Source organism: Nycticebus coucang, chromosome 2 (assembly GCF_027406575.1).
Source record: "Nycticebus coucang isolate mNycCou1 chromosome 2, mNycCou1.pri, whole genome shotgun sequence".
NCBI lineage: Eukaryota > Metazoa > Chordata > Mammalia > Primates > Lorisidae > Nycticebus > Nycticebus coucang.
Window position 1 is genome coordinate 121,953,859 of NC_069781.1, and position 22,096 is coordinate 121,975,954.

Below are 22,096 nucleotides of genomic sequence, written 5' to 3' on the forward strand. Positions count from 1 at the left end.
TTCTGGGATTTGAAACCAGGGACTCTTTTAACACCTAAGCTCCCCGTTATGCTGCTCAAGATTAGCATCTCCGGTTTGATTTGTGTGATTATGGAACATCATCCAGAACAGGGCTGAGGGTGCTCTTTCCTACTTGGCATTTAAAACAGTTCAGTCTGAAACATGTTGGTTATACTGAAAATAGTATAAAAGACATCGGGGACCTTTCACATGGGTCTAACAGATCTCTGGATGATTTTGATCCTTATTCTAATACATATTGTGGCTCATCTACTTTCCATTCAGTAATTTTTATTAAGCATCTAATCAGCTGAAGACAGCAAAAGTGACATAGAATGCTGTCCTCAAGGAGTTGTTAATCTTTTATAGATAAGGGTACAGCGGGAGGCTGAGGTGGGAGGATCACTTGAGCTCATCCCTTGAACCTGGGTGTTCAAGACCAGCCTGAGCAAGAGCAAGACCCCATCTCTACTAAAACAACAACAACAACAAAACAGGCATGGTGGCAGGTGCCTGTAGTCCCACCTACTTGGGAGGCTGAGGCAAGAAGATCACTTGAGCCCAAGAGTTTGAGATTGCCATGAACTATGATGATGCCGCGGTACTCTACTCAGGGTGACAGAGTAAGACTGTGTCTCAACAAAAAAGAATGCCATTCTAGGAGAAAAGATGAAAGTTTGATTTTATGCACATCATATCCTTCGTGCATGGCGTGGGGCCCAGCACATCAGGAGGTCTCAGACGTTACTCACTGCATTCACATTCTGAGCATCTACTATGAACAAGGCCCTCTACAGGCCTGACACTCGTGGAGTTCAGAGGGGTGCAGTTGCGAAATGAGAATGGTTATGGAGGGCAGGGGTGGTATCGAACAGGGTGAATTTGAGGAGGGAGATCTAGAAAGCCCAGAATGAGCCTGAGTAAGTAGTAAGAGGGAGGGGACCTTAGATGGGGGCAAAGCTGGTAAGGAAAACAGATGAGCAAGGCTTGGATGTCAACACCATATGGAAGGCTTTTGAGCAGGGGTGGTTCACCAATCAAATAGTCAGTAGCTATCCATTTGGCATCAGGTTGATGATGTGGGAAGAGATGAGGGACCGTGGCCTGGTCGTAACCCAGTCTCAGTGGTAGGGGCAAGACTAGGAAGGTCTCAATGCAAGGGTCCCATGAAGGAAGACACACTGGAACTTGGTGGCTGACTGATATGCTAAAAATATGTACACAAATGAGTGGCTATTTATGGGCGCCCATGTATTTGCTATAAATACACGTAAATATGTAATTTCAAGAGACCAAGAATTATCAACTGGGAAGCCCAAGTGCAGCAGCCCAGGCATGGCCCCTGTGCTTTGCTGCTGGAGGGCCTGCCCACTGCAAACCACCAAGGGCTGTTATTTTGGAGGCAAGAGGGAGGTTTCTGATAATGGAGGGGAGAGCAGAGCAGGGTCAAGTTCTTAGAGGGGAGTCAGGCTGTGTCAGCCACCTCCTCTAGCAGTAGACTCAGGATGCCTACAGAGCAGTGCTGCGGGGGCGGGGGTGGGGGCGGGGATCTCCATCCAGAGCCCCACGCTTCATATAGAAGTTTCTTTTTCTCTGAGTTTTTAAAAGAAAGCCTGATTAATGTGGAGGATAAGGAGGTTCTGCTCTCCCAGTATTCTCAAAGTGTGGTCTGGGACATCCCTGAAATTCCCTCAGCGTCCATAAGGTCACAACTATTTTCATGGTAATACTAAAACATTATTTGCTTTCTTCACTCATTCTCTCTTGTGTGCATAACTCAGTGAACCAATGTTTTCCAAATGACTGATGCCCGATGTTGCAGAATCACGCCTGGGTAAACAGTCCATTCAAAGCTCAGGACAGGACAGCGGATGGGAACGCCATGGAGTACAAAAGTTCATTGATAGGGGCTCAGATTCTACATTGCCACTAACCTGTAACAAACTGCCACTTGTCAGCCTTAGTGTAGTGTGATTATCTCAAAACAAAATTCCCTTCCTTTTTCAACCATCTATCTGTATAAGGCTGGATTTTCTTCATATTTTGTAAGTAACCCAAGACAGCTCAATGGATTGAATTCAGGCGCAGATATGAAAATCCAGCAACTATACTCAGTAAAAACATTTTTTTTAAGAATTAATTTTTTAGCAAAATTCCTTAAATTTTTTTATTGATATATAATAGTTGTACATATCTTTAGGGTTCATATTATATTTTGCCACCTGTGTATGTTGTATAATGACCGAATCAGGGTAAGAGGTATGTATATCTCTTAACCTCAAAAATTTATCTTGAGAAGTTGATTTATGAAAAGTAACTTATTTTAACAAGTGATGGTTTTGTTATTTTAAATTAACATTTCAACTTTTTTCTCCATTTTAATTTTGAATATGGTACAAAAGCTCCTCAGGGTCTTTCATCATTTTTTAATTATAGAAAGATCCTGAGACTAAACAGTTTGAAGCTAGCTGTACTACTCAAAGTACACCCCCCAAAATGGGAGCTGGGTGTTAGGCCCCATGTCTACCTCTGTGTACCCATTTTCCCCTTTACTCCTTCAGTTATTCTTTAGATTAACATAATTAGGGCGGCGCCTGTGGCTCAGTGGGTGGGGTGCCAGCCCCATGTACTGAGGGTGGTGGGTTCAAACCCAGCCCCAGGGGAACTAAAACAAAAAAATAGCTGGGCGTTGTAGCGGGCGCCTGTGGTCCCAGCTACTTGGGAGGCTGGGGCAAGAGAATTGCCTAAGCCCAAGAGTAGGAGGTTGCTGTGAGCTGTGTGACACCACAGCACTCTACTGAGGGCCATAGAGTGACACTCTGTCCCTACTAAAAAAAAAAAAAAAAAAAAATGCTGGGTGGTGCCTGTGGCTCAGTGAGTGGGGCGCCAGCCTCATGTGCCGGAGTTGGTGGGTTCAAACCCAGCCCCGGCCAAAAAAAAAAGTTTAATAGATTAGCATAATTATTTCACACCCATTTTACAAATAAAGAAATCAGGGCACTGAGCCTATGAGTACCCGGCATAGGTGTCACATCCCAGAGGTGGGAGTGCCAGCTGGCCAGTGGTCCCAGGTGAGTGTCAGCGTTCTCAGGTGGGAAGGAAAGCAGGTGCCGGAGGACAGCCCGGTCTGTGTCCTCTGGCCTTCTGCCCCCTGTGCCCCACAGTGAGGCAGGGCCAGGTAGGGAGGCACATCTCCATGCGTTGCCTCCTCTCCTGAGACCTGGAGGGCAGGCGTAGGTTTGACACATGGCAGCGAGAGGCTGGGGAAATCGCGTGTTTTCTGTTTGTAGTGTCTATCTCCTGTTCAGTCACGCACATATTTTTAGGGTTCATATTGTATTTTGTCACCTGTGTACATTGTATAATGACCAAATCAGGGTAAGGGCTATCTCTTAACTTCAAACATTTATCTTAAGAAGTTGAGGTGGCGACAGAGCATGCCGCTGCTTCACAATAGCCCACATTTTGCCAGTTAAGCAGGAACTTTGGAGTGAGACAGATTTGGATCGTGGCTCCAACCAAACTGAGCATGTGTGCACATTACTTATCTTCTCAGAGCTCCAGTTTGCCCCTCTGTACAATCAGGACACTGAGACCTTGAAGAGAGGTTGAAAGGATCAAGTAAAAGAATGCACATAAAGGCGGCGCCTGTGGCTCAAGGAGTAGGGCGCCGGTCCCATATGCCAGAGGTGGTGGGTTCAAACCTAGCCCTGGCCAAAAACCAAAAAAAAAAAAGAATGCACATAAAGCTCCTGCACGCAGGGCCACCTAGAGCAAGGGGCAGGACAGAGAACGCTACATTGGACACAGAGCTAAATGGGTCCAAGGGGGTGTGCAGTGAGAATGGAATCTCCCCTGTTTTCCTACCCATAGAAGCTATTATCAACCAATTGCTTACACAGACTGCCAGAGAGAGTTTGTGCAGACGCCAGTGAGTGTGTGTCCATAATGTGTGTGTGTGTGAATGGTAGTTCGGGGTTTGTTTGTTTTGGAGACAGACTTTGTCACCCTGGGTAGAGTGTCATGGCATTATAGCTCACAGCAACGTCAAACTGTTGGGCTTAAGCAATCCTCTAGCATCAGCCTCCCGAGGAGCTGGCACCACAGCTAGTGTTAGAGACAGGGTCTTGCTGGTAGTCTGGTTTTTAACATCTGTCAAAGACAACATCTTATACACAGCTCTTCTCATTTTAGCACATAAAGCCAGTGCTTAATGTTTGTTTTGTTTTTTTGTTTTTGTTTTTGTTTTGGCAGTAGAGTGATAGTTTACTAGAAGAAAGCACTTAATTTTTTTTTTTTTTTGCAGTTTTGGCCCGGGCTGAGTTTGAACCCCCCACCTCTGGCATCTGGGACTAGCACCCTACTCCTTGGAGCCACAGATGCCACCCAGCACTCAATTTTTTTTTTAAGTCATATACACATAGATTATGAATACATTTATGCATATGTGGTGTACAATGTGTTGTTTTTTTAATATATAATTTGGAGTGCTTACATCAAACTAACATAGCTTTCGCCTCATTTACTTGATTATTGTGTTAAGACATTTATGTTCTATACTTGATAGATTTGACTTGAGCACTCAATTTTTTGACCTGGTTGGCTCTGTGACCATGCTAGAGTTTACCTAACTGGGTCTCTTATTCATGAATACTGGGGCTATTTCCAGCCTTTTGCAGTGGACAGCCTTGCTCGTGTGCAGACATGACTAAAGGCAAATTCCTAGGAGTTGCAACGCTGCGGCACAGGGCACGTGCATTTGTCACTTTGTATGATGTCACCCAGTTGTCCAAAGAGGTTGTCCTGGCCACACTCTCCCTTCTGGTCCCTATGGTGAGAAAAGGGGCTGTGTCTTGGGCTTTAGGAATTCAGGACATTTTCATTCTGATTCGACACCCAACACTGATGGCCTGGAGAAGAACAAAGCTTCTGGAGAATAGGGAGAAAGAAATCCCCTACGGATAAATGGCCCCTTGCTCTGCTATTTTTTGTTTGTTTGTTTGTTTTTCTTGCTCTATCTCTGCATGTTCACATTCGTCCAGGACTATGACTCCAGGTGGCTCATTGAAAGTGATATCTAGGCCAGAGTGCTTTTAACGGCTCCATCTGTGGGACCAGACAGGAGTGAGACGGCCTCCCTCCAGACCCTTGGACAGGGCCAGGCCGTCCTGCGGGAGAGAAGCCTCCAGAGGATGCAACATTGGCCTTGAAGGGAGCCGCACTCTCTGCCCCTTTTTGCTTTTCTCTCTGGCTCGATCTGGATAAGTGAAAGGAAATGAGTCACTTCACCAGATGGGTGAGCCTGAGTGCTTTGCCCCCTCTGCGGTGATAGCTGTGGTGTCCATTTCACTGGTCCTGCTGCTGTCTGGAGCAACAGCTGGGCCTGCAGATAATCCCAGCTCTGGGGGCTAGAGGTGGTGGGGCAGTCCCCATGCTGAGGGGGAGCAGGATGTGGCAGGTTGAAGCCAGACGGCACGTGCCATCTGCCCTGATGGGTCTGGAGGTGCTGTGCCCACCCTGTCTCAGCTGAAGGAAGAAGCCTCTTTGTGACTTAAGCACAGTTTGGCGGGTGGCTTACCTGGTAAACAACTTTTAGGACCATATGGCATCAAAAATCTGTCATTCAGCTGACTGCAGAGTCTCGTGCCTGTAATCCTAGCACTCTGGGAGGCTGAGGCTGGATGATCCCCTGAGGTCAGGAGTTCACGACCAGCCTGAGCAAGAGCGAGACTCCATCTCTACAAATAATAGGAAAATTATCCAGGCATGGTGGGCAGGTACCTGTAGTCCCAGCTACTCAGGAAGGGATCACGTGAGCTCAGAAGTTCAAGGCTGCAGTGAGTTATGATGATGCCACTATACTTCAGCCAGGGTAACAAAGTGGGACTGTGTATAAAAAAAAAAAGTCTGTCATTCTCCAAAGAATCTATCTCAAGAGAATTCAGCAATTTAACAGAAACAAAGACATTATTTGTTCCCTGGATAAAAATTCAAAAATATGGGTGGACAGATTAGTAAATCATGGTGATTTTATGTTTCACAGACAAGAAGATTGGCAATAGCAGAGATGCACAGCTAAGTTTCAGGACCCAGAAGACGGCGGGGTCGCCCCCGATAGGCCCTTAATCAGTCCGTGTTCAGTAGGGAGTGAAGGATGGGGAAATGGCGAGTATGTGGAAGGTTAAGGTGAAAACATTATACAACAGTATGCTGTAAACTGCTGTTTAAAATTTAAACAATTTTAAAATGCTTATTTTGGGATAAAAGCTGAAAACAATAAGCTACGGTGAGAATAGTTCTGTTTGCAGTGTTTCCCAGGCTCTTCTCGTTAGCACCTCCCCACCTCAAGCCTTTCTAGACCTTTTTTCCCTAGTTGTACACCACCACCCCCATTATGGTTTAATACTGCAGACATATGTATATCTAGAATAAGAGTTTTTTATTCCCCAAGATCTAATTTTCGACCCCTTAGGAGAAGTATCCCTGTCCATCCCTACACCTGGGGAGTATGCCTCTGTTAGGAGCATGATGGGGGGGGGGTGTCTTTTATAGCTCACTTGTCACTATTATGTTGTCTTTTCAGTAAAAGGCAACATGATCGCGCTCCTGAGTGTGCCTCTTGGCTGTGTCTGCAGAGCTCCTGCTCTCTCTGAGAAGGTGGGATACTAGGAAAGAGGGGCATTGCCCACACCTGCTGTGGGCTGAGTGTGTGGCTGGGATATTCCCTCTTGGGACAGCTTTTCCTTAAAAAAAAAAAAAAAAATGTTGGTCTCTGGGAGTCCAAGGCAGGTAGATTGCTTGTGCTCAAGAGTTTGAGACCAACAAGAGCAAGACCTTGTCTCTAAAACTAGCCGGGTGTTGAGGTGGTCACCTGTCCCAACTACTTGGGAGGCTGAGGCAAGAGGATCACTTGAGCCCAAGAGTTTGAGGTTGTTGTGAGCTATGATGCCACAGCACTCTACCAGGGGTGACAGAGTGAGACTGTGTCTCCAAAAAAAAAATAAATAAATAAAAAATAAGGCGGCGCCTGTGGCTCAAGGGGTAGGGTGCCGGTCCCATATGCCGGAGGTGGCAGGTTCAAACCCAGCCCCGGCCAAAAAAAAACCAAAAATAAATAAATAAATAAATAAATGTTGGTGAGGAACTGGCCAGATTTGTATATTGTCTCTGAGTAGCTGAACAAGTCTCTTCTCTGAGGCAAACTGTCCACTGGGGCTCCTCGTCTGCACACACGGGGGGCGCTTCACTGAGACCACTGCCTCACAGGAGAGAAGATAATTCATTACTTACCATGGGTATCACGGGGCCTGGGGGCTCAGTCCTCTTCAAGATCTCACTGTCCCCGTTGTACAGAAGCTGGTTGACAAGGGCTGATTCAAGCAGGGTGGGGTGGTAGAGTGGACAGTGTCCTGGTGCTGGGACCTGCTGGTGGACATGAGGCCTTTGGTGCAGGGGAAGAGTGAGACAGCCTGGATTTGAATGTCGCCCATTCTCCAGCCTCCTGTCACTGGACTCCCACAGTGTAGCCAGGGCCCAGGGCTGTGTCCCCACTCTCCGCATGGCCTTAGGCAAACTGTCCAACCTCTCCCTGCCCAGTTGCCTAAACTAAAAGATGAGATCAATGATCCTACCTGAGATTAGGAAGGATCCTACCTGGGATTAGGTGAGTTAGCACATAAAGCACTTAGAACAGTGCCCAGCACCTACTCGTAACTGTGATTTATTAGCACTCTTGGTGGTGGGGTCATTATCATCACCCTCTGAGCTTCTGTTTTCTCTTCTGTAGATGCCACAGGTGGTGTAGCGTACGGTAGGGTTGTACCCTGGCTCTCTCGTGGGTGAGTGAAATTGTGTGACTCGTTAGAGCAAGTGAGATAGGAGCAGAAGTGGTGTGTGTCCTTCTGGGCCAACCCTTCCCAGAGCGCTCTCTCCTCTCACTTTGGCATAGTGACTGGTGACACGGTGGCAGCTCTGTCATCCTGGCTCCTGGGAGTGAGAGTGGTGGAGAGGAACCCTCCCCGCAGGTCACCACCTGAACCGCGATGGGTATGGTGTGTAGTAGGAGCGAGGTATAAATTTTTGTTCTGTAAAGCCACTGAGATTTGGGAGTTGTTTGTTGCTGCACAAGAACCTTGCCCATCCTGATGGAAGCAAAATCATAACCATGTCAAGCGTGGTTGTAAGGATTAAATCTTGTATCTGAAATGCCCAAGACAGTCTTGGGTACGTGCAGTCATGCATTCGATTGGGCTTCCTTCCCGAACAGAACTCTCTACAGATTTTTTTATTTTTTTGCAACACGTATTGCTTCATTTTTCAGAGGTCTCACAGGCCTGGACCTCTTACCTCCTGTTCTGTGCCCGCATCAGGAAGGCAGAGCTGCTGCCCTGGTTTGGCCTAGCTCCGGGCACTGCCTGCACCCTTGCTCTGGAGCCGTGCTTCCACGCCAGCAGAAATGGCCCCTCTGTCTCTCTTTCTCTCTCCTTTTATAGATAGGAGGGCTTGCTGTGTTCCCCACGTTGGTCTCAAACTCTTGACCTCAAGTGATCCTCCCACCTTTGCCCCCCAAAGTGCTGGGACTACAGGTGTGAGCCACTGCGCCGGGCCAGAGCATCATTCTCCACAGCATCTGTCAACTAGTAATCATAGCTCCGGCTCTCTGATGATCAGAGGCCTCAGTTAGCCTCGCACTCAGCTGTCAGTTTGGAAGCTAAAGTGGCTGCCCTTCCTCACGTGTGCTTAACACTTGGGTGCATTAAGTGAAAGGGCTGGAGCATAGGGAGAGGGCAGTGAACATTGGCCGGGCCTCTGGGTCTGTTTGGGCCTCCCTTTGCTTTCCAGGCTTTGGCTGCGGCAGCTGGGTGGCCGTGTGTACGGTAATCCAGAGACACGAGGATGGAAGGGTGGAGAGGATACGTTGGCACTGTTGATCTTGACCTCAGAACAGCAGGTGGAAACTAGTGCTCTGTCAGAGGCTATGAAACGGCTGTGATTCTGTCCTTTTGGGAGAGCTCAGGGATGGGCATTGGCTTGCTGTCCCACTCCCGTTCACAGGGAGCTGTTTGATGGAGGGACCTTGTTGGGCTACCTACAGAGGAAACCCAACAATCACCAAGCAGCTTACGCAGCAGACATCTTCCTGCTTCCTTGAGCCTTGCTCTGCTCTAAAACTCCCCTCATGCCCAGCCCACTCCTGTGGGGAAGCGTGAATCTAAAGGCTGGGGGTTGGGGGCAGCAAGTACCACCAGGCAGACTGACCACCCGAGACCAGAGGGCGTGGTCATACAGTTCTGTGGCTTCACTACAGGTTTGAAATCTTCCCACAATAGAAAGCTTTAACACAAGTTAAAATAAATAAATACACATATAGTGAAAAGTACAGACAAGTCTGATCAGTTGCATTTTTAATTAATAAAGGATACATAACCTATTTTGAATAAAGGGTATTTTGGTTGGTTTGTTGGGTTTTTTGTTTGGTTTTGAAACAGTCTCACTCTGTTGCCCTGGATAGAGGGCTGCGGCATCACTGTAGTTCACAGTAGCTTCAACCTCTCAGGCCCAAATGATCCTCCTGCTTCAGCCTCCCAAGTACCTGGACCTATAAATGCCCGCCACCTCACCCAGCTAGTTTTTTTCTATTTTTTTTTAGTAGAGATGGGGTCTCAGACTGGTAAGCTTAAGCTGTCCTCTGCCCTGGCCTCTCAGAGTGCTGGGATTATAGGTGTGAGCCACCGCGCCTGGCTTGTTTGTTTGTTTGTTTGTTTCCTTTTTAAGGAAGTATCACTGAAAGGCAGAAACATCTAGGGAGAGGGCCCATTCACTTGAATCTAGAGTGATCTGTGGCTCTGATTCAGTTACTGTGGTCATTCTCATTTAATCAATTTTCAATTAGATTTCTCTGTTTAATAGGGTGCTTAGTTTGGTTTCTGCTTAAAAATGGAAAAGGTGGATACCGCTGCACCCCTGAGCTTCCTGAGCTGCTGGTTTCTGTGAGCTGCTGGGTCAGGGCAGGAATTTGAGCTGCAGCATCAGGGCTGCCTGGAACTCCCAGCTTGGGAACAGTTGCTGCAGGTCACAGTCCTGCACCGCTATGGCATTTAATCACATTTAAGTCTTCTGTCATCACACTTTCACTTCCACGGGTGACCCAGATCCAGCAGGCCGGACCAAAGCCTTTACTCTTTTTCTTAATTATAAAAAACAATACACAATCGTTATAAAATCAGACAATTTAAAAATGAAGGCACGGTGGAAACCCCCAAGGGAAGTTGGGGGTGGTGGAGTAAGATCAAGAATGTCCGTTCTGTTCTTCATTTGACAGTGTAACACCAGCAGCAGCAGTAATAAAACAGCTGGCCGAGTAAGCATGATAGATAGGCCTGACGCTGTTCCAGATACAGTGGAAACTCTGCAGGTGACCACCCAGGGGATGGTAGCGAGCTGGGCAACACACGGGGGTGGTCAACATACGGCAGGAGGCCTGCCGCACTGACACGTGGACGTGGTACATGTCCAGTCTGTGAAAGTTGGGTCAGCTTGAGGAGGTGGGCGTGTGGGGAGGTGGTCGCCCATGGAGGTTCTTCTGTGCTTGTTCACCATTGTCTCGTGTAACTCTCACAACAGTCACGTACATAGCTACTTCCCCCTCCGTGTGACAGAGGAATGAGGAGCTCAGAGTCTACGGTCAGGCCAGAGTTCTGGGAGTGTAACCTTGAACCTTCTCAATAAAATGGGAATGATGGAAATGGGCCTGGCAGAGGGGCATGGTGAGGCCCTTGCAACTCCATGTTTCCACGGAATCATTATTGTCAGAGTCCCGACTCTTAACACCCAGGGCCCTTTGGGTGGCGGGAAGGACAGGGCTTTGCATCACTCTGAGTGCTGGCTCCTGCAGGCTGACCATGAACCACGGTGTGGGCATCAGGGCTTCTGAAATCCAGCTGCGTTTTCCTCTCTGAGCCTTGTATGTGGGTGGGCCCCGAGCCACATCTTCCATTGAAGGCTTTTCTGACTTTCCAAAGGTGCTGTCCTGCTAACCAAGAGATGGGTGCACTGTAGAAGTGGAAAGGGTGTTCTGATTTGTACCAAAGGGCTGCAGGGGAGGCATGGCCCTGAGCTCCTGCAGTGACCTAAACCATGCCCAGCTGGGGGCAGTGGGACAGCCCCCCAGCTGAGGCCTGTGCTTCTCTCACTCCCCAGCTTCTAGTGAAGAACTGACACCCTGGTTTTGAGGTTCCCTAACTCAGCTGGTAAAGGAAAGGGGGAAAGGGGTTAGTGAAGTCAAACCATGTCAAGAGTGGCCGAAATGGCAGCTATGGTGGCCTCATTTTCCTCTCAGAATGTGCCTTTAGCTTTCAGTCAGGAATCTTCTGTGAGTGTGGCAAGTTCCCCCTCTCCCCAAGGTCTTACCCCTTGGCGACTTTGTTTCCTCTTAAAGTTACTTAACTGCCCGAGGATGACCAGAGAAGTGAGCACTTTGTTGCCACTTCTTCCCCACCCCCTGCCCTCAGGAGAGGCTTGCCCTGCGGGATCCATCCCTCTGCAGGATGATGAATTGCTGGTCTGCGTGCAGTTAAATGATGTGCTCTAAATCCACCAAAGCCCAGGGCGATGCTTAGGTCATCAAAACATCTCTGGGATCTGGGATGTGTGTAGCGTGAGAGCATCTGATAGACTGTGGCCCCCCAGGCGGGGACCGTAGGCACAGGGAGGCTTCCGAGGGGCTGGGCAGGGCTGCTTCCGTACATCCCGCAGCGCTCCCCTGGGAGGACCCAGGCAGCTTGGGGCCCTGAACTGCCCACTCATGCTGGCCTTGTAGAGGTCACTGCTTTGTCTCCCCCTCAGGGCAGGCCTGGCTGCTCTGTCCACTTGTGCTGCTTTTTGGTCTTTCTCAGTCTTCTGAGCCTTACTTTGTCCAGACCATACCCTCCCTCAAAGGGAGTTTTCCCCTAGGCACCTTGCAGGCAGCCCTGTTATCACAGCTCCCCAGAAGGAGGGAGGGTCCAGCCCTGACTCTGCAGCCTTCTGGGTTAGCTGTCTTGACAGCGGGGACCTGGGACTGAGGCAGACCCTGAGGGAAGCATGCCGCGCGAGGCCACTGCCCAGGCCAGAAAACCCCAGGGCCTTAGTTTGAGGGGCTTGGAGTGTGCCCACCTCCCAGGCCCCTCCTGCTGCTGTGGGGAGAGCAGGGGCTATGTAGCCCAGGGAGCTCACTCTCCCAGGGCAGCCACTGGCTGTGTCCAGCTTCCAGATCACCAAAGAGAAGAGCTGGGATTCTAATTTGGCCTGCGTGGGAAAAGAACCCCAAAGGGGTTTGGCCCACACACAGTGGGGTGTCTGAATTCTCTAGCATTCAAGGTGGCGTTCAGCCCAAGTTCAGAACTGGCCTGGCTCCCTGGTCAGGGCCAGGATGGAGCAAGTGGCAGGTGCAATGAGGTACTTAGGCCCCTGGAACCTGACCCTGGGGGAGGGAGCCCAAGCCCTGCATTGGAATCCTTCCTGGTCCTAGCTCTCCCAGCGCCTCCTCCCCACCAAAGTGGTCTTCAGATCAAAGACACTGAATACTCAGTGGGGTGGGGCACAATGCCACAGAGCCACATTTGGGAAAGTGTCCACTGACCAAAGCGGTAGGAGTTGAAGTGAGGATTTAGCAATCACAGCAGGAGTTAGGAAAACATGTTGTGTTTCAGATTTCAGATTGGGCAATTCAGCCAGTCAAGGGCCCGAGCTGTAGGCAAAGCTTTCTACAGACCAGGTGAGCACGGCCTCTCAGGCTCCCTGACACCATGTCCCAGGGCCCCGTCAGAGGATGTACTCAGGAAATAGTTGCCAAGGAGTGATCTATGGAGCCGGAGCAGGATGGGGATTTCACTGTATAAGAAGAAAAAAGGGAGATGCAAGCAGAGGGGAAGCTCCCCGGGGCATGGGTGGAGCTGGGACCACCAGGTACAGGCCAGACCTGGGCCAGCTCTCACCCCACCCCCAGGGGCTGGCCGCCTAGCCTCGGAGCCCAGCTGTGCACAGTGGTGTCCCAGCAGGTCCTGCAGCCTGGAGCCTGGGGTTGGAGCAGCAAGGCCAGGTGCCCAGATCCTGGAGGTTTGTAAAGTCTTCTCTGGTTCTTTGCTACAGGAGGAATGAGTCAGAGAAAGCAGTGCAGTTGGACACTCATTTACCGTTTCACTGAAGCATGAAATCACTTCCTTCCTTTACCAGATTATTACTTAAGTAGAAAATTGACTTGAAGCGGGAGGCAGGGAGGGCATATAATTTTGAAATAAAAGTGAAAAATGTTTGTTTGTTTGTTTTTTCTTCATTACCAGCAGGAAGAAGGCAACATAGGCTTTATTTAGGTAGGGGGTCAGGATGAGAGAAGGCAGCATGCTTTTTGGCTACTTTTTCTCAAAGCAAAAGATTTTTGCTGCCTATTGGCTAAGCCTCCTGTTCACGGCATTGAACTGGGGTCTCGGGTCATGCTGGACTTCAGTACAGTGCCTTGGAAGCCCCCAGTCAAGCAGGTTGTAGGTGCATGTCTGTCTGTCTGCACGGACCACTGCTCCAAGTTCCATGACCCCAGCTGGCACAGGAGGATAGATAAGGGAAGCAGGTCAGGTGCTTAGTGTCCGGGATCCTCAAATCTCCTGCAGGGACCAGGGTGGCCCCATGGGCTCTGAAGGCTCCCCTGCTTGGGTTGGAGCATGTCTGGGTTGCCTTAGTCAGCTAAGTTCAGCACGTCCGCTGTTGTCCAGGTCTGGGTCTTGGTGTAGAGCCTGAGTCACATCACACTGGCAGCTTCCAGGTCATCACTCAGCCCAGCTGAATGAAGAGGCCTCTGGAGATCCCTGGATTTGGAGAATGTATCTATACTGAGCGCTTGGGTCATGACTGCAGCTCTTGGAGATCTTTCCAAGGCCAAGAAGGGCTTCTCGCCAGTGCTGCTTGGAGCCCAGCTCAGTACAGAGCCTGCTGGGAGTAGGGGATGTGTGCCTGAGGTTCTGCTGAGGTGTGCATAGCAAACTTTGCAGGAATCAGAGTCACTTTGGGCCCAGGGAGGGCAGAGATTGGGCTTCACACCTGGGAGTCCTGGCTCCAGCACCTTGGGTAGCTTCTTTGCCTCTCTCAGCTGTGGTTTCCCCAGGTATAAAATGTGGATCCAGAGAGCATCTCAGAGGTGTCCTGAGAAGCACTACCTACTTAGCACTGCCCTTGACACCCTTTGCATGTTCTCATAACCATGGGAAGCAGTGCCAATCCAAGCTCCTCCGGGGGTGGTTCATCTCCAGGACAAAGATGTTTGTCCCTAAGCTGGTCCATGCTGATGAGGACAAACCAGTTTCTGCAGGGCCAGCCACTCTTGTCCACAATGTGTCCCTGGAGACATGGCCCAAGAGATCTGGCAGAGCCGAGCAGAGGGCGGGGGACAGACTGGGGCGTCTGGGGTCCCAGCGTGACCTGGGAGAGGGCAGCCGGGCAGGAGGGGCCGCTCTCACTGGTGGGCTTGCTCTCCCGCAGGCTGGCTCAGCATGTCGGTCAGCGTCCACGAGAACCGCAAGTCGCGGAGCAGCACCGGCTCCATGAACGTCACGCTCTTCCACAAGGCCTCACACCCCGACTGCGTGCTGGCACACCTCAACACGCTGCGCAAGCACCGCATGTTCACCGACGTCACGCTCTGGGCGGGCGACCGCGCCTTCCCCTGCCACCGCGCGGTGCTGGCCGCCTCCAGCCGCTACTTCGAGGCCATGTTCAGCCATGGCCTGCGGGAGAGCCGGGACGACATGGTCAACTTCCAGGACAACCTGCACCCTGAGGTGCTGGAGCTGCTGCTGGACTTCGCCTATTCCTCGCGCATCGCCATCAACGAGGAGAACGCTGAGTCGCTCCTGGAAGCGGGCGACATGCTGCAGTTCCACGACGTGCGCGACGCTGCCGCCGAGTTCCTGGAGAAAAACCTCATCCCGTCCAACTGCCTGGGCATGATGCTGCTCTCGGACGCCCACCAGTGCCGCCGGCTCTACGAGTTCTCCTGGCGCATGTGCCTGGTGCACTTTGAGGCCGTGCGGCAGAGCGAGGACTTTAACAGCCTGTCCAAGGACACGCTGCTGGACCTCGTCTCGAGCGACGAGCTGGAGACGGAGGACGAGCGGGTGGTCTTCGGGGCCATCCTGCAGTGGGTGAAGCACGACCCCCAGCAGCGGAAGGCCCACCTGCCCGAGCTCCTGCGCAGCGTGCGCCTGGCGCTGCTGCCGTCCAACTGGCTGCAGGAGGCCGTCTCCAGCGAGGCCCTTTTGGCGGCAGATGAGCGCACCAGGCTTATCGTGGACGAGGCCCTCCACTGTAAGACCAGGATCCTGCAGAACGACGGGGTGGTCCCCAGCCCCTGCGCCCGCCCGCGCAAGGCGGGCCACACGCTGCTCATCCTGGGCGGTCAGACCTTCATGTGCGACAAGATCTACCAGGTGGACCACAAGGCCAAAGAGATCATCCCCAAGGCGGACCTGCCCAGCCCTCGGAAGGAGTTCAGCGCCTCGGCCATCGGCTGCAAGGTCTACGTGACCGGGGGCAGGGGCTCCGAGAACGGGGTCTCCAAGGACGTGTGGGTGTACGACACGGTTCACGAGGAGTGGTCCAAGGCGGCACCCATGCTGATCGCCCGCTTTGGCCATGGCTCTGCCGAGCTGGAAAACTGCCTCTACGTGGTGGGGGGACACACCTCCCTGGCAGGCGTCTTCCCGGCCTCACCTTCTGTCTCCCTGAAGCAAGTGGAGAAGTACGACCCTGGGGCCAACAAGTGGACGATGGTGGCCCCGCTGAGGGACGGGGTCAGCAACGCAGCGGTGGTGAGTGCCAAGCTGAAGCTCTTTGTGTTCGGAGGGACCAGCATCCACCGAGACATGGTATCCAAAGTGCAGTGCTACGACCCCTCGGAGAACCGCTGGACCATCAAGGCTGAGTGTCCCCAGCCTTGGCGATACACAGCCGCTGCAGTCCTGGGCAGCCAGATCTTCATCATGGGAGGTGACACGGAATTCACAGCTGCGTCAGCCTACCGCTTTGACTGCGAAACCAACCAGTGGACACGGATTGGGGACATGACAGCCAAACGCATGTCCTGCCACGCCCTAGCTTCTGGCAACAAGCTCTATGTGGTGGGGGGCTACTTTGGGACCCAAAGGTGTAAGACCCTGGACTGCTATGACCCCACTTCGGACACGTGGAACTGCATCACCACAGTGCCCTACTCACTCATCCCCACGGCCTTTGTCAGCACCTGGAAGCACCTGCCTGCATGAAGAGCAGCGCAGAGCCCGGCCAGGTGAGTCCCAGCGGCCCCGGGCTGCTCCGGGCCGTGGAGGGCGGGGAGAATAGCATTCTGCCCATTTCCACTCTACATACAGGTCTTCCAGGGAAGACCAGAAGGGCAACAGGTGGCTGGTGTGCTCAAGTGTGATCCTGGCTTTGCCTCTTACTTGAAGTTGACCTTGAGCAAATTATACATCCCCTCTGCAAAATGGGCAATAACTTTTTTTTTTTGAGACAGTCTTATTCTGTCACCCTGGATTGGGTGACACTGGGTAGAGTGCTGTGGCATCATAGCTCACAGCAACCTCAAACTCTTGGGCTCAGCCTCAGCCGCCTGAGTAGCTGGGATCACAGGTGCCTGGCTAGTTTTTTTCTATTTTTAGCACAGATGGGGGTCTCACTCTTGCTCAGGCTGGTTTCAAACTCCTGAGCTCAAGCAATCCACCCACTTTGACTTCCCACAGCTCTAGGACTATAGGCCTGAGCCACTGCACCCTGCAGGGAGATAGTAACTTTAGTTAGTCCAGCACTGTGGTTCTCAAATATGGTTACACATCAGAATCTTCCAACAGGGATGTTTTGACTGTGCCATGTGATACTTAAGTCACCTTGAAAAGTCTGAGGGCGCAATCTCCATACAGGTTTGCTCTTAACTTCTGACATCATCTACAAGACAGAGGGCCTTCCAAAATACCCTCAGTTTCTATACTTTGCTTAAGGATTCAGAACTCACTGAAGGCTTCTGTGCTCACCCATGTAGTTTATTATAGGGAGAGGATACAGATTAAGATCAGCCAAGGGAAGATACGCATAGGACAGAGCTCAAGAGCTTTGCATTCTCCCCCTGGACAGTGTCGCTCTCCCAGCACGGAGGAGTGGCAGTGTGTGTGCAGGATTGCTGAGCAGGGACCCTCCTGCAGGCTTTGTGTTCATAGTTTTTCCTGCAGATGTACCAAGTGGATGATTGATTAGCTGACTAATTGCTGACATGGTTACTCTGTCTCCAGATGGATTGATACAGCATGACCCAAACCCCCACCTAAGTCACATGATTGTCACATGTGGCCAACACCCTGCCCCAAACAAAGACATAGATCACCTCTCAGGAGCTGAGGGCCAAGACCAGACCTTTGTTTGGGCAAGGCCAAATGCTTCACTACACAGATGCCAAAGCCCAGGCCACAGCCTGGAGCTCTGAGGTCCCTGGCCTCAGTAGTGGTCACAGCTCCAGGTTGAGGGCCACAGCCTGGGGTTCTGTTGAGAAACAATGAGCAGAGCAAAGAATGGAGAGCCAGAGGGACGCAGGTGCTAGTGCCATGGGGTGGGAGGGCAGGCTTGGGGACAGGCAGCCTCTCCGAGGGGCAGCTGTGTGCTCGCCCGCCCTTTTGGTTCTCAGGGTAGGGACGGGCATAGGTGATGGGTTTGCAGGCGCCAGAGAGGGTTTTGAACTTGGCTTGCTCAGGTCCTGGAAAGGGCCAGGATGCATAAAGGCAGGTGGCCTGGGACCCTGGGGACTTTGAGCTGGGTTGGGGAGAGGGTAGGGCAGGGGACCCCAAGGTGCTGCTCTGCCTTCAGCACACAAGGAGCCCGTGGAGGAAGTGGCGGAAGTGGCGGAGGCAAATATGCTAAGAGCACCCAGGTCCCTCCCAGGTCCTCACCTGCTTCTGCACCCCAGCGGCACTAAGGGGCCAGCAGGCGTCCCTGTGTGCAGGCTCAGCTCCTGCAGTTCAGTCCACAGGAACCTGAGCTGAAAAATTAATTCCCTCCGTGAATTGGCAGCTGCTGACATGATTGCTGAGAGCTCTGCGCAGCAGAAGGCGTCACTCTTAGCCGAGATTGCTTCTAAGAGGAAGCTGATGTATCAGCTACTAAATCAGATCCCCCCAGGCCTTCCAGTCCCTTGAAGGGAGGCTCTGGCACACGAGGGAGGCCCATGTGTGGGCATCAAATCTGTAAACACGGCGTTTGGGCTCATGAGGGGCCACCCAGATAAGAATGTGGCTTTGTTCTCTTTTAAGGCTTTTCTGGTTTAGAAGGGGTTTTTATTTTGTTTTTGTTGTTAAATCTCACTTTTTCTTTGGAAGAAAAATCTGACCTACCAGATTTCTTGGTCCCCTGAGGAGTAAGCTTCCAAGAGGATATGGGTGTTACCTTATTAATTCCCTATTGTTGCTCTCCAGGTAATTTAGGAACCTGGGGGTGTCCCCAGTTGGGGAATGGAGACTCCTCCTGCCCTGGGCCAGGTGGGGAGCAGGGTCCTATGCTGCCAGCCTTAGGCAGCTCTGACTACCTCCAGGTTTGGGCTCCCTGTCGCCCTGTCTGATAGGGCTGGGGCAGGCCAGCTGGACCTGGTAAGCCATTTGCTTTCCCAGGAATTGCCCTGATTCCAGGAACCCTGGAAGGGAAGCAGGCATTGCCTCTCGGCTCTAATTCTTACTTCTCTTGGCCCTGGGCCAGGTTACTTACTTCCCTGAGGTTCAGCTTTCCTATCTGGAAAATGGGAATAGAGATTGTACTGCTCATTGTACTTGAGTAGAGATCAGATACAGGTACCGGTTCAGAGCTGCTTTTACAGGGATAGTGATGAGGAAGGGTGGTGATGATAGTGGTTTGGGCTGCAAGGGCCTCTAGATGTCTCAGCCCAGCCCTTCCTTCCAGGAAGGGCCATCTCCACAGTCGTGCTTGCTGATACGTTCCATGTATCCAGCCGAGCCTCCCACAGACCACACTGGGGGTGCTGTCATCACCCCTGCTCAGGGATAAAGAAGTGGGCACTCAGGACTGGACTAGTCCCACATCCTACTGGGAAGCCACCTCCGGACCCTGTCATCTCAGAGCTGTGTCCCCAGGGTGATCACGAGCACCTCCAGGCTGCAGGCTTCTGCACTGGGGGTTGGAAGCTGTTTCCAGCTCCTTCCTCCTTACAGGCCCACAGCCAACCAGAAACTGCCTTTGGCCTCAGAACCACCCCCTCTGTGCTTCTGTCCTCTCAGGGACCCTCAGTTGTGCCCTCGCGCAGCAAAACCCCTTCTGTGCAGCTTCTCCTGCCTGGGTGGCTTAGAGTCTCTGGATTCTCCTCAAAGGCAGGGGTATGGACACGGCGCCCTGGGAAGGGCCCACAGCTCAGCATCTGGGCAGGAAGCTGACGCCCAGGGCATGCCTGACTCTCACGGGACCCTGGCAAACAGAGCTGCAAGGCCCTTCCCAGGGTGCCGTGTCCATACCCCTGCCTTTGAGGAGAGTCCAGAAACTCTTCCTAGGAGAGTTGGCTCACTTGGTTATGGAGGCTGGGAAGTCCCACAGAAGGCCATCTGCAGGCTGGAGAACCAAGGAGCCAGGAGCCTGGCACTATCCAAGGCCAAAGGCCCAAGAGCCCAAGGTCCCCTGTGCAAGTCCCAGAGTCCAAACACCAGAGAATTTGGAACTCTGATATCCAAGGGGAGGAGAAGCAGGCATCCCAGAGAGAAAGCCGAGTTCACACTTCCTTTGCCTTTTTGTTGTGGCTGGACTCCCAGCCAGCCAGATGGTGCCCACTCATGCAGAGGGTGCCTCTTCCCCACCAGGACACTGACTTCGGAGTCACCTTCACAGACACACCAGAGCCAGAGGGCTGGGTCTCCCTTGTAGCAGCAGAGGGGGGCTCAGCGCCTCCTGAAGTATTCAGGATAAATGGCACTTTTCCAGCTTCCTGGGTACCCCTAACCCAGTCACGTTGACACCCCAAATCAGCTGTCACACTAAGGAAGCCAGGCTTGGGAGGTGCTCAGGGCTGCGCTGCTGACAGTTGCATGCCCAGCCCTGAGTCCAGTGGAGGCAGGGCTTGGGTTGTTCCAGATTAGGACAGAACAGTGTGTCCACTGATTCATTTTCTCTTGTTCTCCCTCTCCCCCTCCACAGACTCTGCATGTTCCTCTCCTTTCCATGGCTTCGGCCCTCACTGTCACAGAGTGGCCTTGGCCTATTGCCACAATGGAAGCTCAGTCATCCCTGGGAGCAGCAGCTTCAGCTGTTCTGAGCTTCAGGCAAGAGAAGAGAAGCGTCTCCAGAGTCTCATGTGCCCCCAGAGGCCTCTTGAGCTTTGCAGTGGTCTGCCAGAAGAGAGGACCTTCCAGAGGGGCATGGGCTGCCACCAGCACTGCCTCCCTGGTCTTGGGGAGAAGGACCCAACTGCAGAGCCTTGAGGTCACCTGTGTCAGCACAACCTGGCCTGGGGCCTGCCAGCAGTGGCAGGAAGGGCTCCTGAGTGGGAGTGGCACTGGGTGGGAGCCTGTACTCCAGGACTGCCCTACTGTGATGTCATGCCGGAGATGGTATTCCAGGCTGTGGGGGTGAGCAGGGTTCACTGGGTCTGAAAGGAGAAAACCCAGGACAGATTTTATAAGGGGCAGAAACCCTGTGGGGTGACTACAGTGGCATCCACTAGTCCTTATTAGCAAATAGGAGTGACCACAGTGACATTCACAAGTCCTTACTAGTAAATAGCACACAGAACCCTGAGAGTAAAGTGGGGAGCTCCTGTGGGCCCCTCTGCAAAGCTCCAGGTCCCAGCATCGACCAGCACAATGCAGACACATCTCGTGCCTGTTCAAGTCCCAGGGTACCCTGGGGTTCACCTCACCACCCTAGAGGCAGTGACAACCCTTGTCCGAGACCACACTTGCCCTCAGACTGTGGCCTACCCTCCAAGATGGAGTGGCCATGACCTGGGGCCACAGAGGGACCCCAGAGCACCCCTGCAGGTCCCTCAGGGCTGCAGCCATCTCTGCCTGGAGGACAGTGACAACACCCCAGCTGGCACTTGGCCTTCCAGCTGAGAACACAGATCTGGCCCCTCTCTGTTCCCCGAGCTCAAAAATAAAAGTGGTCTTGAGAACTGCCAGACATTTGTTCATTGCTGTCACTTCCCAAGCCACTAGGGTCCGTTGTCAGTAAATCCCCAGCATCTAGGTTGTGGGGGCGTCAGCTCCTGCCAGTGGCCACCCACACATCCCTCACTCACCCCAAGCCTCTTATGTGAGGGTGAGGTGGCTCTCAGGGACCTGAGGAGGGGCTGGGTGCCCAAACCTGTGGCTTCCCTGGTCACCGCCGTGTGTCCTTGCTGTTCGGCCAGCTCAGGATTAGGGCTCCAGGGTGGGCTACGTTACAAAGCAGTTATTTCATCAGCCTTGAACGTCCTCATACCGCAGCGCTGGCGCTGGTCCTGGGGACTTCTGTGGGAAGCGGGATCTTTGGGCAGGGTTTTCCCATGGATGCCTCCAGCCTGGGAACACGTCCCAGGGATCCTCAGAATCCCTCAGATCCCCAAAGGCTGGCCTTCCTTGCTAGCCGGATTCATCTCAGCACCCACCGTGCCCACCCCAGCCAACAGGGCTGGTGAAGAAGCCACAGGCCTGCCAGGCCCCTGCCCCAGGGCCGCCTCCTGGAGGTGAAGCACACTTGTCAAAGCACAAAGGACCTAGCTGTGGTGCTTTCCCCGAAAGTTGTGTTGCTTCTATCAGTTTTCTAACTTAATAAAAAGCTGACAAAATTCCCTGCTTGCCTGGTGCTCTGGGGCCAGTCTTAGGGACAGACTGCGGGCAGATGTCTGTCTCAAAGCTGCCGGATGAGCCTGTCCGATGAGGTGGGAAGTGGGGACCCACACCTAAGGGACTGCCTGCTTCTCCGTGTGATATTTTAGCAGCAGCCTTGAATTTGGTTCCCTGTGGAATCCCGATCCTGCCCTCCTGAGAGTAATTTCTTTCCCCAAACCCCGCCATGCGGTGAACTCCAGTGGAAAATGTAGGCCCGTCCATTTTGG

At 52.3% G+C, this 22,096-nt stretch overlaps 1 protein-coding gene across 1 annotated transcript in view; it reads left to right on the forward strand.

Annotated features, from left to right (window-relative positions):
* The window catches only part of KLHL25 (kelch like family member 25), a 30,463-nt gene extending 8,647 nt beyond the window's left edge, over positions 1-21,816 (forward strand). Inside the window, exons 2-3 of the mRNA XM_053581743.1 lie at positions 14,509-16,312; positions 20,197-21,816. Coding sequence (XP_053437718.1) covers positions 14,520-16,289 — 1,770 coding nt within the window. The 5' untranslated portion in view covers positions 14,509-14,519 and the 3' untranslated portion in view covers positions 16,290-16,312; positions 20,197-21,816. The remainder of the gene's footprint in view (positions 1-14,508; positions 16,313-20,196) is intronic.
* The last annotated feature ends 280 nt before the right edge of the window (positions 21,817-22,096 follow it).